At 46.9% G+C, this 15,061-nt stretch overlaps 1 protein-coding gene across 18 annotated transcripts in view; it reads right to left on the bottom strand.

Annotated features, from left to right (window-relative positions):
• TCF7L2 (transcription factor 7 like 2) overlaps positions 1–15,061 on the bottom strand; it is a 195,020-nt gene that overhangs the window by 56,517 nt on the left and 123,442 nt on the right. For 2 of the 18 annotated variants that reach the window (XM_032423380.1, XM_032423382.1), the window contains one exon: positions 14,307–14,450. The exons of 15 other annotated variants lie outside the window; for them this stretch is intronic. In XM_032423380.1, the coding sequence (XP_032279271.1) occupies positions 14,307–14,450 (144 nt within the window). The remainder of the gene's footprint in view (positions 1–14,306; positions 14,451–15,061) is intronic. One more of the 18 variants, XM_032423399.1, reaches the window with a different exon arrangement.

Genomic DNA, 15,061 nt, shown 5'->3' with positions numbered 1-15,061 from the left:
TCCAAGTTTTATCACATACTGTTGGTGTCAGACTTGTTTTCAATGAATCATTTTCACACATTTCTATGTTTGAGTTTTTAACAAAACCCCCAGAAAGCAACACTGTAAAAGGATTCCCAAATACCAATCCTCTGGGAAAGAAGGTGGTAGGATTATACAGGAGGATAAAATTCCCTGCCAAAGACTAGTTGTTCATCCAGCACTCAAAACACAAATGAATGGTAAGATCTGATTTTCTATGTATTGCTAAAGGACATCCATTGCTGGAAAAGTTTTAAAACTCTCTCTGTGTGAATTCCAGCTCACCTCTTCCTAGTTAACCTCCAACAGATAATTATATCAGTCCCTGGTCATCACCACCATGAGCCTCCTGATCATCATTATGTCAACACCCAGGGCATCCCAGAAAATGAGGATCTCTCAAGTGGAAAATAAGTGAATTCATACTGAACACACATAACTTCACACACTAATCTCGCAAGAGCTTAAAATTAATAGCACTCAACAGGAATGGTTCACAAAGTCAAATTCCACCTTGAATCAGAGGCAGCTGAACAGAAAGAGAAAAGCCAAGAGGTCCAGACAAAGCCTTGATTCTATCACGATCCGGCTACACGTGACCATGTGATCTTCCGGCAGCCATCCCCTCACTCCAGGCCTCAGTCTCCCCAGGTTTACAGAAAGGATTGGACAGGACAGGTAGGTTTGATTACCAGTCACCTGTCATAATCCTAAGATTTTATAACTAATTGTCCCACCCTGCCCACAGTGAACAAATTACTCTCTGGTTGTGGCTAGATGCTCCGGGAATTGTTTGTGCCAATATATTAGGGCACTCAGGTCCATTTCTCTGACCTGACTTATTTCATTTGTCTTGCACCAGAAGCCCAGGCCCACGTGCACAATAATCTTACCAAGAAGAGCTGCTACTACCTGTAAGGTAATACTCAATTTATTACTATCTCTTGACCCACAAGTCAGTCCCAGTCAATCTCCCTAGGTAACCTCTATTTTTTTTTTTTAATCCTGGAGACCACATATTTTCTTAATAAATCAGGAACCAAATTAAAAACATTGATCCCCAGAGCACTGAAGGCTGTTTGCCCTATTCTAAATAGCTCCAGCTTATGGTGCTTTTAAAATTCCTTTGCTTTCCCCTCCTTCTAAACTGTAAGAGGCTCTTAGAATGCTCAGACTCTGGTCTGTCTGGAGCCCACAGAGGATGTGCCCCACAGACAGGGTTGTATAGTAAGTAGATCTTTGTGGTTGGAAGAGAGGCAGAGCAAAGACTCGATGTTGAATGAGCAAGAACAAGAATGTGGTGAGAAATCCCACTAGGTCGGCAAAACGGAGGAGGAGAGGGGAGAGGGAGGGTGGGACCAGAAGGATCCTGGTCACCAGGCAGAAGTGAGGATGAAGAAGCAGAGAAATGGGTCTGGCAGCATCTAGGCTATGGTCAGAACCACAGGCCTGGTAATTCCCCAAACTCCAAAGGCGGGCTTATCCACAAAACACCCACTTGAACACGGCTTTCTTTGGCAGCTTCACTACCAAGACCATTCACACCAAAGTGGAGGGATGCAACCATTGAGGGAGTTTTGATTTCTCTCCAGGGGCTCTGGAGGAAACTTCTTCTGATGATGCCTCAACAAGGAGCAGACCTCAGGGTGGACTCAATCCATCTTGCTCCTACCCTTATCCCTAGCACGAAAATAGCACCTGGTTCAGAAGCATTCAGTCACATCAGGCTCTATGCGCCGGGGCTGTCCTAAGAGCTGGTGTCCCTGTTGTGTTATCCTGAGAGTCTACAAGACCTATTTCTAAGGCTTTTTCATAATTGGTGTGCAGAAGCAGGAGATGCCTGTCTTATGGAGTCAAGTGAATGGCCTTTGGGACAACTCAGTCAGAAGTCTGATGTCGGAATTAGTGGGGTCTGAAAACCTCATCTGCATCCCTACGTCACTCCAGAACTTCCAGTCCCCCTTAATCCTCATCTGCCAAGCTAAAGAGATGGTATGGTCTTGTCTACCTGAGAACCTGGCCTGGGAACCAGGTCCTCGCTCAGCCAGAAGAGTAGAATCAGCATTCCTGGAGTGTCACTCAATATTGCAAAAGCTCCGGACAGATCTTCAAGCATCGTAAACAACCAGGAGGAGGGCTCAATAACGCGGAGACATTCACAATGAAGTCGAAAGGGGAGCTTACTGTGTATTTTTTAGGCTGTCTGCAAGTCAATTAAGACACTGTACCCTTTGTTCTAAAACTGTAGGGTACTATACACAATACTGTGTGGTACCACCAAAAAAATTACCCTGAATGCATTGCCCTGGAAGGGATAAAGAAGAGTCTGGGAGCTGGTAGCATTAGGGGTAGAATCTCACTTCTAAGACTTTTCCCCTTGTACTTCTGTATGCCCCTCCCTGGTGTCCAGATGACATCTATTAAATTCAGGCACTGCTCCACAAGGGTTCTTGGCCTCTGGCTAGGAGAAGAATAGCATCAGAAAAATTGCTTGCCAACAACCCATAAATTTAAACAAGTCAGGATGGCAAGAGGAGGTTGCCTGGGAATCATCATAGAAGAGAAGTCAAAAGCAATGTGGTTTAAGATGGGACACACAGACAGATACCCCTCCAGCAAGATGTTCCTTCTTTCACAAAGGCAAATCCTTAGGGCTCCCACGAGGATTAGGAGATCATCTCTTCACCCATGTGACCACTTACAGTCTTGAAACTCCAAGGAAGGTTTGGGGGGCGGGGGGGCTGAAGGATCTCCAATGGACAGCACATCTGACTTGACTAAAGGCATCAACCCAGACCGTGGCCCATCCTCGATCTCAGGAGGAGGGTGAGTGAGGGGAACAACATACATGCAAGGGCACGGATGTCATTTGCACACAAGTGGGGGCACAACTTGCATAATTAGAGTGCAGTCCTAGGGAACGTAGAGTCCCGGCTACACTGATTCAGTCCTCCTGACCTGGAAGAGGTCTGGCTTACTCCAGCCTCAAGGATGAGGTCCATACAGTGGAAACTGTTGAAGCTGTGTCAAAGCTTCCTGCTTTTCCTCCTCCTCCTAACTTAGCCCACCACCATGGGGAGTGGAATGCAGCAGGAAGGACCACACGCTGTGCAAATATATGCTTTATGCTCTGGTCCTCACACCCACTCATACAAAAGACATACCATTAATAAGTACAAAAAAATGTGGGTTCTTCCCAGAGCCATCTTGTGCAGAATCCCTCCCCTCATTAGCAACTACCTTTAACATTATTTGATTCTGAATTCAGACAAAGGAGGAGGTGAAAACCCAGGGATCCTCAGCATTTACACATCTAAAGCTCACTCTGCAAAATAAACTTTCCTCTTTAAAGCCCCGTTTTAATCATTCTACCAAGTGGCCTAATTTTTTTTCCCTTAATTTGCGGGATCCAAGCAATTTTTACTGTGGGTGGTAACAAGAGTCTAACTGTTTTTAATTATTTAAAAAACAAAACCACACACACAAAACAAAACAAAAATCTATGCTGCCAATTGCCAAGAGACTCAGAAGCCACAACTTCCGGTAATAAAGATTTTTCTTTCCAACTATCATAAACCGGCGTATCTGGAGAGCATCTGTGTGTCTGCTCAATGCTTCCCGTCCATGATAGCGGTGAGCTGGGCCCATGCACAGAACAGGGGGAGACAGTGCAATCGGGAGGCCTTTGCAAACATATAAAGACCCAGTCTTTAAAACCCACCCCCTAACCAATCAGTCTCAGTGCAACTGAGGACACGTTTTTGTTTTTTTTTTTTTAATTTTGTGCCACAATTTCCCTATCTTTAAAAATGAGGACAACAGTTCCTACCTACTGGGAGACTTACACGGGTTAATGGATGAAAATCACTTCAACCAGAGCGGATACATAGAAAGCACTCAATAGGGGCGCCTGGGTGGCTCAGTCCTTTAAACGTCTGCCTTCAGCTCAGGTCACGGTCCCAGGGTCCTGAGATAGAGCCTGGCATCGGGCTCCCTGCTCAGCGGGGAACCTGCTTCTCCCTTCTCCCCGCTTGTGCTCTCTCTCGCTATCTCTCTCTCTCGCAAATAAATAAAATCTTAAAAAAAAAAAAAAGAAAGAAAGCACTCAATAAATGCTACTACTACCTTATTTATATATAAAATGGGAACAATATTAGTTATTCTCTCATGGACTAGCTGTGAGGGTGAAACAAGAATATTATGAAACACTGGAGCCAATGCCCAAAGTACTGCAGATTTTTAACAAATGGTGGGTAAGTATTAATACTAAACCACACCCCCCACCAGGGAGCGAGTTCACGTTTCTTTCTTCCCACCAAAGAGATGAATTAAAAAATACCCACTGAGGATAAGTCAGAGCTAATGTTGACAGATGCTTTTAGCAGGTTCCATGTACGCCATCTGCACACAAATTCATTGAAATCTCCCAAGAAATGGAAGGTAGGTACAAAAATTTCCCTGTTTTATAAATGGAAAAACTTAGACCTAGATGGCCCTCAGGAAGATATACATGGTCATTCAGCTAGCCAGGAGCAAAGCCAGAGTTTGAAGTCGTGGAATCTGAACCCCAGGCTCTTAATCATTCCATGAAGCACGCTCTGCAGTAACCATAACCAAGTACCAAAACAACATCCTCTCTTCTTTTGAGGCAAACCATCTCCTACCAAAAAGGCTTTCCAAAAATTACGATTTTATCATTAAACCTGAAAGCTGGGGGGCGCCTGGGTGGCTCAGTCGTTAAGCGTCTGCCTTCGGCTCAGGTCATGATCCCAGGGTCCTGGGATCAAGCCCCACGTCGGGCTCCCTGCTCGGCGGGAAGCCTGCTTCTCCCTCTCCCACTCCCCCTGCTTGTGTTCCCTCTCTCGCTGTCTCTCTCTGTCAAATAAATAAATAAATAAATAAATAAATAAATAAACAAACAAACCTGAAAGCTGGAATAACACGTAGATGCTTTTCATGGAGAGGAAATCCAACGGGAAGACCGTGCTATTAAAGACCCAGGAGGAGGAGATCAATGCCAAAGAAGAAGTCAGGAATTTCTTTGGGCTGACTTGGACCTCAATCTCCACAAAACGGCCCTGTTCCACTCAACATGAAAAAGAGTCCAGTACAATCCTCCACTGTCCAACCTTGCTTTCTACCCCACTTGTTAATCATGCCTAGAGGGGGGCACTAAGTTTAACTGCAGACAGTCAATTTTGTTAATGGAATTCTAAGCCCATCCGTTTTCAGTTGGGAGGATGAGAGAATCTTTCGCTGTGTTTCTCTAAAGCAAATATTTAGTGCTTTCATCTTTTAGTGCCCTAACATGCGATCTGTCACCCAAATAAAAAAACTAAACCTTCTCATGTGAGTGTTTGTAGACATGATACTTCCAACGTCAATCAGACAAATGGCGAGTACTTTCAGAGGAGAGCTGGGCGATCCCCGTGTTGGCTGTCTCAAGTACCCTATCATTTCAATCCAGATGCAGAAAAGCAACTTGTTTCTAACCTGCTTTGCTCCTCTTGTTTGGCCTAGGTACCCAGGCTTGCGTTGCTTTGCTTAGTGGTGGTGGTGGTGCTTTCTTTTAATGAAAACCATTCTTCATCCACCTGGAGGACATTCCTCTACAGAAACCTGTTGCCTGACAACAGTAGTTTCTTATCAGCAAAACTCACTCCTCTTAGCTGAATGAATCACCAATGCCCTGAATCTACCAAACTCTGAGAGATTCCTTCAGCCTGGCAAGCAAGAAGCAGGGAGAAGGGGTACAGCCAGGGAAGTTGGGTTATTTTTGTAGAAGGCAGTTGTAATTCTTCTTCCTGACTCTAAAAATGTTTTGGGTACCAGAAAGCCAGAAGGAGAGCTACGACTGTGTTTCTAGATGTCACCTTCCCCGTAATTTCTGCTTTCTGTACTGGGTCACCGTTCCCACTTGTCAACTGGATGCAATGGCAAGTGTCCAAGTAATTACAGAGACAGGAATTAGATGACACAAGAATTTACATGTGTACAATTGCTTGTACCTTCCCCAGCAGAATCCACGGCAAAGGCATCATCTGCTGTCCAGTCAAGTGTGACACTCTGAGCAGGGGAACTTTGAGGTCACCTCTGCTCATTTCTCAAGAGGAGAACAGGCACACACACGTACCCGCATTGCACTATTCCCTAAGAAAGCATTAGCTCTGAACCACCACAGGTGAAACGTAGCTCTGGCCTTCCCGTGCTTGTGCCAGCTTGTCCCAGCACCTAGAGCTGGGATGCACCGATGATCCAGGAAGCACCTCAGGTGCTCTAAGCCCTTACCTCCTGCCTTCACCTAAGAAATGTGACAAGTGAGGACACCCTGGGAGAACCATGTTGGCTCAACAAAACCGTCTTCATTTTATAAGTTATGCCCAAACCTTAATAATCTGTCCTGACATCTGAGAAAGAATAATATACAGAATTCAAAGCAGAATATTCCAAAAGTTGTTTCGTATCACATTGCTGCCTGTACAGTTAGCAATAACATATATCCTTTGTCCTTTATTAATTGTATTTGTCTTTGGCCACTGTCAGAATTAGGTTGAATTCTCCTAAATCCAGAGTGGCCCAAAGCCTACTGGGTGCGTGGGCAAGAACAGCCAGTTTAAAACACAGAAAATCCAACCAAGACTCGTCAGTAACTAACAAGCTAAGAACCAAGCAAGGCAGCATGGTTACGCCTCTTTGGCTAAAGGAGGCACAGAGGAAGAGCAGAGAGTCTAATCATCAACAGTGAAAAATTAACCTCTCAGAGAGAGAGAGGGAGGGAGGAATCAAGTCAACATTACCTTTCAAATGGTAAAAATGATTAAAAAATAAAACCCACATTTCCTGTGACTAAGAAAGGGACAGCGTGAGAGTGTGTATAAGATGATGGAGCAGTTCTATATCCTGATGGCGGTGGGGGTCATATAAATTTATGCTAAAATTCATAGAACTGTAGACTGAAAGAGAAGTCAGTTTTGTTGGATGATAGATTTTAAAATACAATTAACTCTTGAACAACTTGGGGGAGAGCAGGGGGGAGGTGTTAGGGACACTGATCCCCCTCCATGCAGTCAAAAATCCACATATAACTTTTGCTTCCCCCAAAACTTAACTAATAGCCTACTATTGACCGAAAGCTTTGTCTGTTCATAAACAGTCGATTAACACATATTTTATATGTCATATGTCTTATATACTATATTCTTACAATAAAGGAAGCTAGAAAAGAGAAAATGTTATTAAGAAAATTGTTAGGAAGAGAAAATACATTTACAGTACTGTACCAAAAAAAAAAAAAATTCCACAGAGAAGTGGACCCATGCAGTTGAAGCCCATGTTGTTCAAGGGTCAACTGTGTGTGTGTGTGTGTGTGTGTGTGTGTGTGTGTGTGTATTTTTTTTTTAATCCTGCATCTCAAAAGAAACCTGGTCCCCTCATCTAAAATCTGGGGCACAAAAGCATATGTAGTAAGTGCAAAACTGAAAAATAGATGGTTGCAGGTGACCCAGCCAAGCAAAACCGCAATGAGGAAAGTTACCCCCCACCCCAGGAATCTGATCTGAGTCCATTTTGCTGTCCAAAGCCGGACAGGGCCAAGGAGAAAGGAGGGTCCCATTCCCTTGAGAAGCAAACATATCTGTGCATGATGATAGCCACGGGCCCAGAACTGCCCCGCTTCCCTTAGGAACCACATGCATTCCTGAAGCTGACAGAGATGCCACAAGCCATCGCCTCCTCTGCCCACCTCCACCCATCTTTCTCAAGTGTTCATGAAAAAGCGGTAAGAGGAAAGAAACATCCAGGAGACACAGCTGTGAACAACCAACAAGCTGGATGTCCCTCCTGGCGGTTACGAGTTTCTTCCACTTTCTGGTGGAGGGGCTCCTCGTGTCCCAGGCAGAGGGGACCTCTCACCGGTCAGCCTGACTCTCGGTGAACCACCGGGCCTGCCAGAAACCCAGTGTGGGGAGCCAGGCCGAGCAGCAGTGACTGAGAGCTCCCCCCGATCCCTGTGCCCCCGGCCCCAGAGCTCACGTGCAACCCCACAAGCCCACATCCTCTCCTGCCAACTCTGTCTTCCTAAGCAGTGAGAGGCCACCACCGGGGCCACGGGGCTGCATCGCAGGGGTTCCAGCAAAGCTTGGCAGACACAGCGACTGCTGGGGCTGGGACATAAATCCAGTGGGGGCAGCCGTGCCCCCTTCTGTCACCCCAATTCCTGCCCACCTCCCTTGCCTCTCACCTTCTTCTTTCTCTGGTGACTTTAGTTCCTTCCCTCACTGGAAGGAACTGACTTTCCAAAACATAAACTTTCACTCTGAGCACACACAGTCCTCTTCCTTGGACCCACCCAGAGAAAAATGTTTCTCTCCTGCTGCCCTGGTCACCAAGCTGCCTGCGTGCTTGTGCTGGGGCGGGGGGCGGTGGGGGCGGGAATTGACCCCAGACACATGCGTGTGCACGTGGACAGGCACACATGCCCCAGGAGGTTTCTAACAAAGAGTCAAAAGCTCTGTGGCTGTACAAAGGCCACCTCCTTCCTCATTTTCAGCTCAAGTTGAGGGGCCAGCGACTGACTGGAGAAGGACCGCCATGGAAAGGACAGCCAACACTTGCGCGTGCCCCCATGAAGCATGCTACGCCACGTCTGTCACCTTCCTCCCCAAAGCAAACCAAAAACGACAAGTTTTCCACTGCTGCATTTTTTAATGCAAACAGGCTTGAAAGGGGACTTCCAGAGATATGATGGACAAAGTTGGCAATGTGTGAAATGAAGGCTGGAAGATGATCTATTTCTTAGTATTGCCTCTTGCTAAACTAGCAGCAGCGGACGCAAGAAGTACCTTTTGAGTAAGGTGCACAAGACTGGCCTGAGAAGGAAGGATTAAAACTCAGATCTCCTACTTTGCTCACCTGACAGTAAGTGCCCTTAATAAAAATGAGTAAATGCAGCTCCAGAGTCTGGGCTGAACTCTTGTTCCTATCTGTTCTCAAATTCTAAACATCTACCTCCGTGGCATCATTAAAGACACCAACAATAGGAAAGTACTCTGAGAAACAGAGATCACAACAGACAGATACACAGACTGATGTGACAGGTAATGTCACAACCATCAGTGGGAAGCATCCACTGTCTCTCCTCAAGTACTGACCAAGTCATTGGATCAGGGGGAACCTATAAGGAATAATAATAATAAAAAAAAATCTTTAGGCTAATTTAAACTCTCCCTGGACACAGGTTAGCCCATTAAAAAGTGATCTGTCACCTCCCAGTATTACAAAAGGGGAGGACCCCACAACAATAAACTGTGTGGGAGATAACGTGTCCCGCATCAAAAGTCAAGTCTTCTCTATTAATGACCTTTGTCACACGGGATGCCAAGAAAACATGTGACTCACAAAGAATGGGGGAAAGGGAGGTAGTCACAAAGATAAGAGCCGTGATGGCTCATGGCGGTGGCGCCTGGCGGACGTCAGGCAGCCCAAGAGGCACGGCCACAGGGCAGGGAGCACCTGCACCTCCCACAGGGGTGGGCTCCTTGCAGGGCCTCCGTGCACTCAGTCGGCCTGGGCTTCCAACTCCGTACACCAGCCTCACAGGGTGAGAGGAAAAGTGTAAGAAGTGAAAGGAACAGCATTCAGTCCAAGGAATGGCAAACAACATGGGAAAGAGGGCCTCGACTGGTCCTCTCCCTCTCCGGGCCTATTTCCCTGGGCAAGTTGTGCCTAAGCCGCGTCAATCACACAGGAGACACACTACCTCATGATGCACTGGGAATGCGATCTCGCTGAGGCATGAGAAATTCTAAGTGGGGCCTGACAGGGTCCATTTCTACTACGGGGGTGATTCACGGGAAGAGGGAATTCATGCACTCACTGGACCTGGAAGAATTCAACAAGGAAGCTTTGCAAGGAGAGGATGAGAGAAAGGAGAAATCACGAAATAATATGGGTGGTCCCACTAGCGATCCCACCCTGAGAATGAATTTGGCCAGGGGGTGCACTTGCTGGTCTGCCAGCACAGAATCATCCAGGGCTGAACGCACGAAGCTACGGGTCATGTACATCACAAGGGCAGTGTGGACTGTCTGGGGACATTCTGCCTTCGTCATTTTTAACTCACATCCGCTCCGGCGTGCAATGCAATGGCGCCAGAACAGGGGACTTTTAGAAACAGTCTGTCGGCCCTGGGGCCATGACTAAGCCTATTGAGGGATACCCACATCCAGAATTGGCAACCATCAGAAGTTTTACAGAGACTCTTCATGGCATACATAGGAAAGTGTTTCCATCGCGAGAGATGGAAAATAAACACGAAACAACTGCATATAATATGATAGGAGCCTGCCTATGATTTTTAAAATACATCTCTTCAAAGACTGGAAGGAAGTCTATCAAAATATTAACTTTGCAGGGCACCTGGGTGGCTCAGTTGGTTGGGCGTCTTGCCTTCAGCTCAGGTCATGGTCCCAGGGTCCTGGGATGGAGCCCCATGTTGGGCTCCCTACGCTGCGGGGAAGCCTGCTTCGCCCTCTCCCTCTGCTGCTCCTCCCTGCTCGTGTTCTCGTGCACTCTGTCTCTCTCAGATGAATAAATTAAAAAATCTTAAAAAAAAATTAACTTTGCCTCTGAAGGTACTTTTACTGTTTTCTCATTGTTTCTTTATGTAATAGGGAGTAGGGAGGCAAATTAAACATTCTAACGTAACAGAATGCTTGCAAAGTTATAATGTAGAGATTTGTAAAGCAAATACTTCCCTTCTAATGCACTTTGTTGTGTAAATCCAGATTTTCCATACATAACATGTATTGAAAAATAGAGTACCAAGGAAATGAAGCAATATCTATATTTGTTTCAATGACTAACAAGCAAAAATAAAACTTCAGCTGTGATGCCATGCTTTTTAGAAATCAGACATATAATAAGCCACAGATTTATAGGATGTGGTCTAATAAACCTAAGAAAAGTTTCATTTCCTCCTCACCGAAGTGGTTCACTCCCTGTCTGTGCAACTAGTTTTTTGCAAAGTTAGCAGATGTCTCTTTTTTTCCCTTAAATGTGTAAGTTGAGAGATCAATAAGCACCAACAATAATAATGTGCCCCCCGAATACACACACATACGCACACTCACTCACTCACTCCCATATCCCTAAATATGAAATAAAAACGGGCTCAATGCTAGCAAAAGGGTAGGTGGCCCAAAACATCAAAGGGACAGAGCTTGCCATCTTGCTAATCCCCAGCCACTGATCAGGAAAAATTTACAGAACCCCTGGAAAGGGGGAAGCAAGGAATGAGGGAAGGATTTAGACAAAGAACTTTTTAAAAGGTTGTTTTCAAGCATTTCCGTGAAAATGGTATTACCTCAGCAATTACAGGAAAAAACACTCTTTTCTTATCTGAATGCACTTAATGCCACAGGTCACACCCTATTATTGTCACTATTAAACATGTTAATAGCCCCAATGTAATGACTTTGTGTGGCTAGCTTTAAAATGTACATGAATAAATAGCTAACTAGAAAAAAAAAGTGACTCATGCCTGCCCAGGTGGATATTGACTTTCTTAGTCATATTTACTCAATTGGTCTACCAGCCTTAATTCCCTGGAGGAGGGGGGTGAAGTGACAGAATCCAGCCAACTTGCAAGGAAAGAGAGGGAGGAAGGACAATGAAAGTTGAATCCAGCCGTGGGTAGAAAGTGTCCCGAATGTGGTACTGGTAAGGCAGAAACTTGACTTTGAGTGCCCTGAATCAAAAGCTTCCTCCCAGCCCCTGAGAAGGCAGGGTGTTGAACAGGACCCAACACATCTTCTTTAGCAAGTGGAGGATGGTTAGTATGGAAGACTCTGACCCAGGGGCTGTTGCCATGGTGTTCAGTAACAGCAGTTTTATGGCTACGCCCCTGTGCTGTGTGATCCCAAGCAGCTGCTACACCTCCCTGGGGCTCACTTGCAAAATGGGGTCACAGCATCTCCCTCCTGGGAGTGTGGTCAGGTTTTGAAGTTACTATGAGCAAAGCACTTCCAGAAGTGCCTGGCCCATAGGAGGCGCTGTGTGAAATCTCACTCTGATCAGTATTTCCAAGCATCCTGGGAGGTGCCCCCAGGAAGCAGGCTGGGCAGGTATTCCACGCCCATCCCCCTTTTACAGACCCCGGGAGCACATCATGGAGGGGTGAAGCCCCTTGCCAACAGATGTGATGGAACGTTGGAATCAATCCTACTTCTGACTCCAATCTCGTGTGGTTTCCACGATGCTACCCAGAGCCACGTCTCGCACACCCACGCTGTGTCCCACCACAATTCCTCAAGTAGAAAGTACTACCGATGATACATCACTAACTATTCCGTGAAAATGTCTACGGCAAAGCAAGCTGTACAACTGAGCTCCCCGAGCAGTGGCTGGCCCATCACGACGACACACTCTCAGTGTGTGATTCCCCAGGAATCCTGCCGAGCGCTCGTGCCAGACACCGCTCCTTGGCCAACTCCACTCTGTACGCTTCGACTCACGAGATGCTCACAGCAGCCCACATGTGAGTCCCCTTCACCAGCAGGAAACTGAGGCACAGAGCAGCTGGGTAACTTGCCCAAGTTCCCACAGCCCATGAGCAGTGTCTGTGTGTCTGGCCTATTCACAGTTTAGGGACTCAGACCCAATCCTGGAAGCAGGGCATACTGGTGCTTCCTCAGAAGATGTTTCCATGTCCTGAGGGCAAAGCTGAGAAATGAAGAGTCACAGGCGTCAAGGATCTAGGTGGCGCCTGCGGATCTCAGGTTGTAAGGAAGAAACCCAGTCTTCCTGTTTTATTTTCCTCATACTCAAAATGGGTGCCTGGTTCTCCTTTATCAACCTCATAACTCTGACCAAAGATTAATGAGTCACCGTTCACTGGGCCCCAGTGCGGGGAGAGCTGTGTGCGGCATGGCCTTATCACCCGCGGCCAGAAGAACAGCTAGCTACCCTTGTTACAAGCTGGACCAGGGGGCGGCTGCTGAGAAAAGGCTTCTCTCAGGCCATGGCTGCTGAACAGAAGGCCTCCCTGTGCCGTCACACCCAGACCCATCAAAGGACCCAGGCCTTCCGCATTCACGGGCTCCAGGAAATCTGAGTACAGGCACCATCACGGGAGGAGGAAGGGGGGTTTCCAAAAAGACCAGAAACATCTTCAGTTTTATTCACATCTGGCTGAAGAGGGGGCCACGACATGGGAAGATTTCCACGAGACACCAACACACGAAGTTACCAGAATTCAGACACGTCGTAGTGTGCAGAAGCGTCCTTGGTGTCACGTCAAGTGAGAAGAAAATACAAAACTACTGTAAGGTCCAATTCCAATTCTGTGAAATATTTCTAAAGTTCAGACACAGGAATGATGAGAAAGAAACGCATCCCAGTGTTAAGCCCGAATGCCCAACACGGCACCCAGCACATAGTAGGTAAACTATGAATGTTTTTGAAAGGCAGAAGTTTCACTAACTGGCTCTTAAATATTCATTTTTTCTTTAAAAAAAAAAAACAAACTAGCATTAATACTAAATCATTTGCCATTTAAGTTTAAAGAGTGCCTTCAAAATTTTTTTTATCTGCATTGACTTTTGCTTTTCTGAGAACCGAAAGCATGTTCTACACGGTCTTTATTCTTTGGGACTGCTAATTTGAAGAGAACTGTCACTCCCAAGCATGGAGCAATGTGGGGTATTGACATCGTATTGAATTATTTAAAGGAAATTAACAATGCTTCCCGTCCTTGGACAGCCGCGTCTGCGAGAAAAGCTGTTCACAGCTGCCTCAGGAGGGTACCACTGCAGAGGACTGAGCATTTCTCAGCACCCTGAAGTCTCCAAGAGAATCTGTAAGTTCTAAATAACTAAGAACAAAGGCAAAATTGAGGTAATAACTTCTCTGTCCCCCTGGGAGCTGTGTGAAAGGTCCCAGGAAATCATTTCCTGGGGGTCAAGTTTAATGGGATGACATATTGCTCATCATTCTCACAGAAGCCACGCAGGACGCTGGACCACGTGTAGCCTCTCCTGCGAGCCGGGCACCTGGGGTTCACAGGGGCACCACCCTCCACCCTCTCCTCACAAACTGGCATTCTTATGGCGATGATAAACCTATCAGTGATCACAATACCCAGACATGGCACCCAGCACGACGGCTACCTGACGGGAATTCAGGGGCCACGGCGCACGGGCCCTGCCCTAGTGCGAGGTAAACTTTGGATGGGTGGTTGCATTTCAGAGCTAGCTCATCTCATACCGTCATTCTGCTCCGAGACCTACCTCCAAACACCAGGGCTCCCCAACCTTGTGTAAGGAGTGGCTCCTTTTCATGTCCCTGAAGACTTGAGTGCTGACAGTGAAGTCTGAGGGGGGGCAGAAGTGCTGACAGTCATGTCCCTGAGTGCAGCAAGGGAGGGGGCACTGCTGCCAGGAAGAAAGGGGAACAGAGTGAGGCTTGGGAGGGAGGGGGACGCAGTCACCGAGGCATTCACGGCCCCCAGCCTGACCTTCTTCCCTGACCCCGCACTTCTCTACAAACTCCAAGCAAGGACGACTGTGGTTCCCGATGCGACCCCAGGACTCTTCCACCTCCCTGCCTTCCAGCCTGGGGCCCCCTCTAGCAACATCTTAAACACAGTCTCCTCTATGCAGCCTTTCTGCTGCATCCCTGCCCGCTGTCCCCACCTCTGCCTATCCTTCCCCCAGGGGACTCGGCCATTCCTTGCTCTGAGCCTCCACCGAACCAGCTGGCCGGCATTCCCTCTCCCCCTCTCTCGCTCTCTCTCTCTCAACTTACCTTACTGAATCTTCTATTAATTTAAACCATGTGACACCGCTGGTATTTCTACCCTACAAAAATGCAATCACATATGGTTCCACCCAATACTAGAGCTATGTGGGGATCTGTCTAGTCACCTTCCCCTCTGCCAGTCTACAATTTTTCGGAGAGGGGCGACTGCACCTCCATCTCTGGACCCCTGGGAAGCATCGGGCAGCACACACCTTGAGTGCTCAAGAAGCATGTGCCATACTGA

This window comes from Phoca vitulina, unplaced genomic scaffold (assembly GCF_004348235.1).
Source record: "Phoca vitulina isolate PV1807 unplaced genomic scaffold, GSC_HSeal_1.0 scaffold28, whole genome shotgun sequence".
In the NCBI taxonomy this organism is placed as follows: domain Eukaryota; kingdom Metazoa; phylum Chordata; class Mammalia; order Carnivora; family Phocidae; genus Phoca; species Phoca vitulina.
The sequence above is the reverse complement of the archived record's forward strand: the minus strand, read 5'-3'. Positions and strand labels throughout refer to the sequence as shown.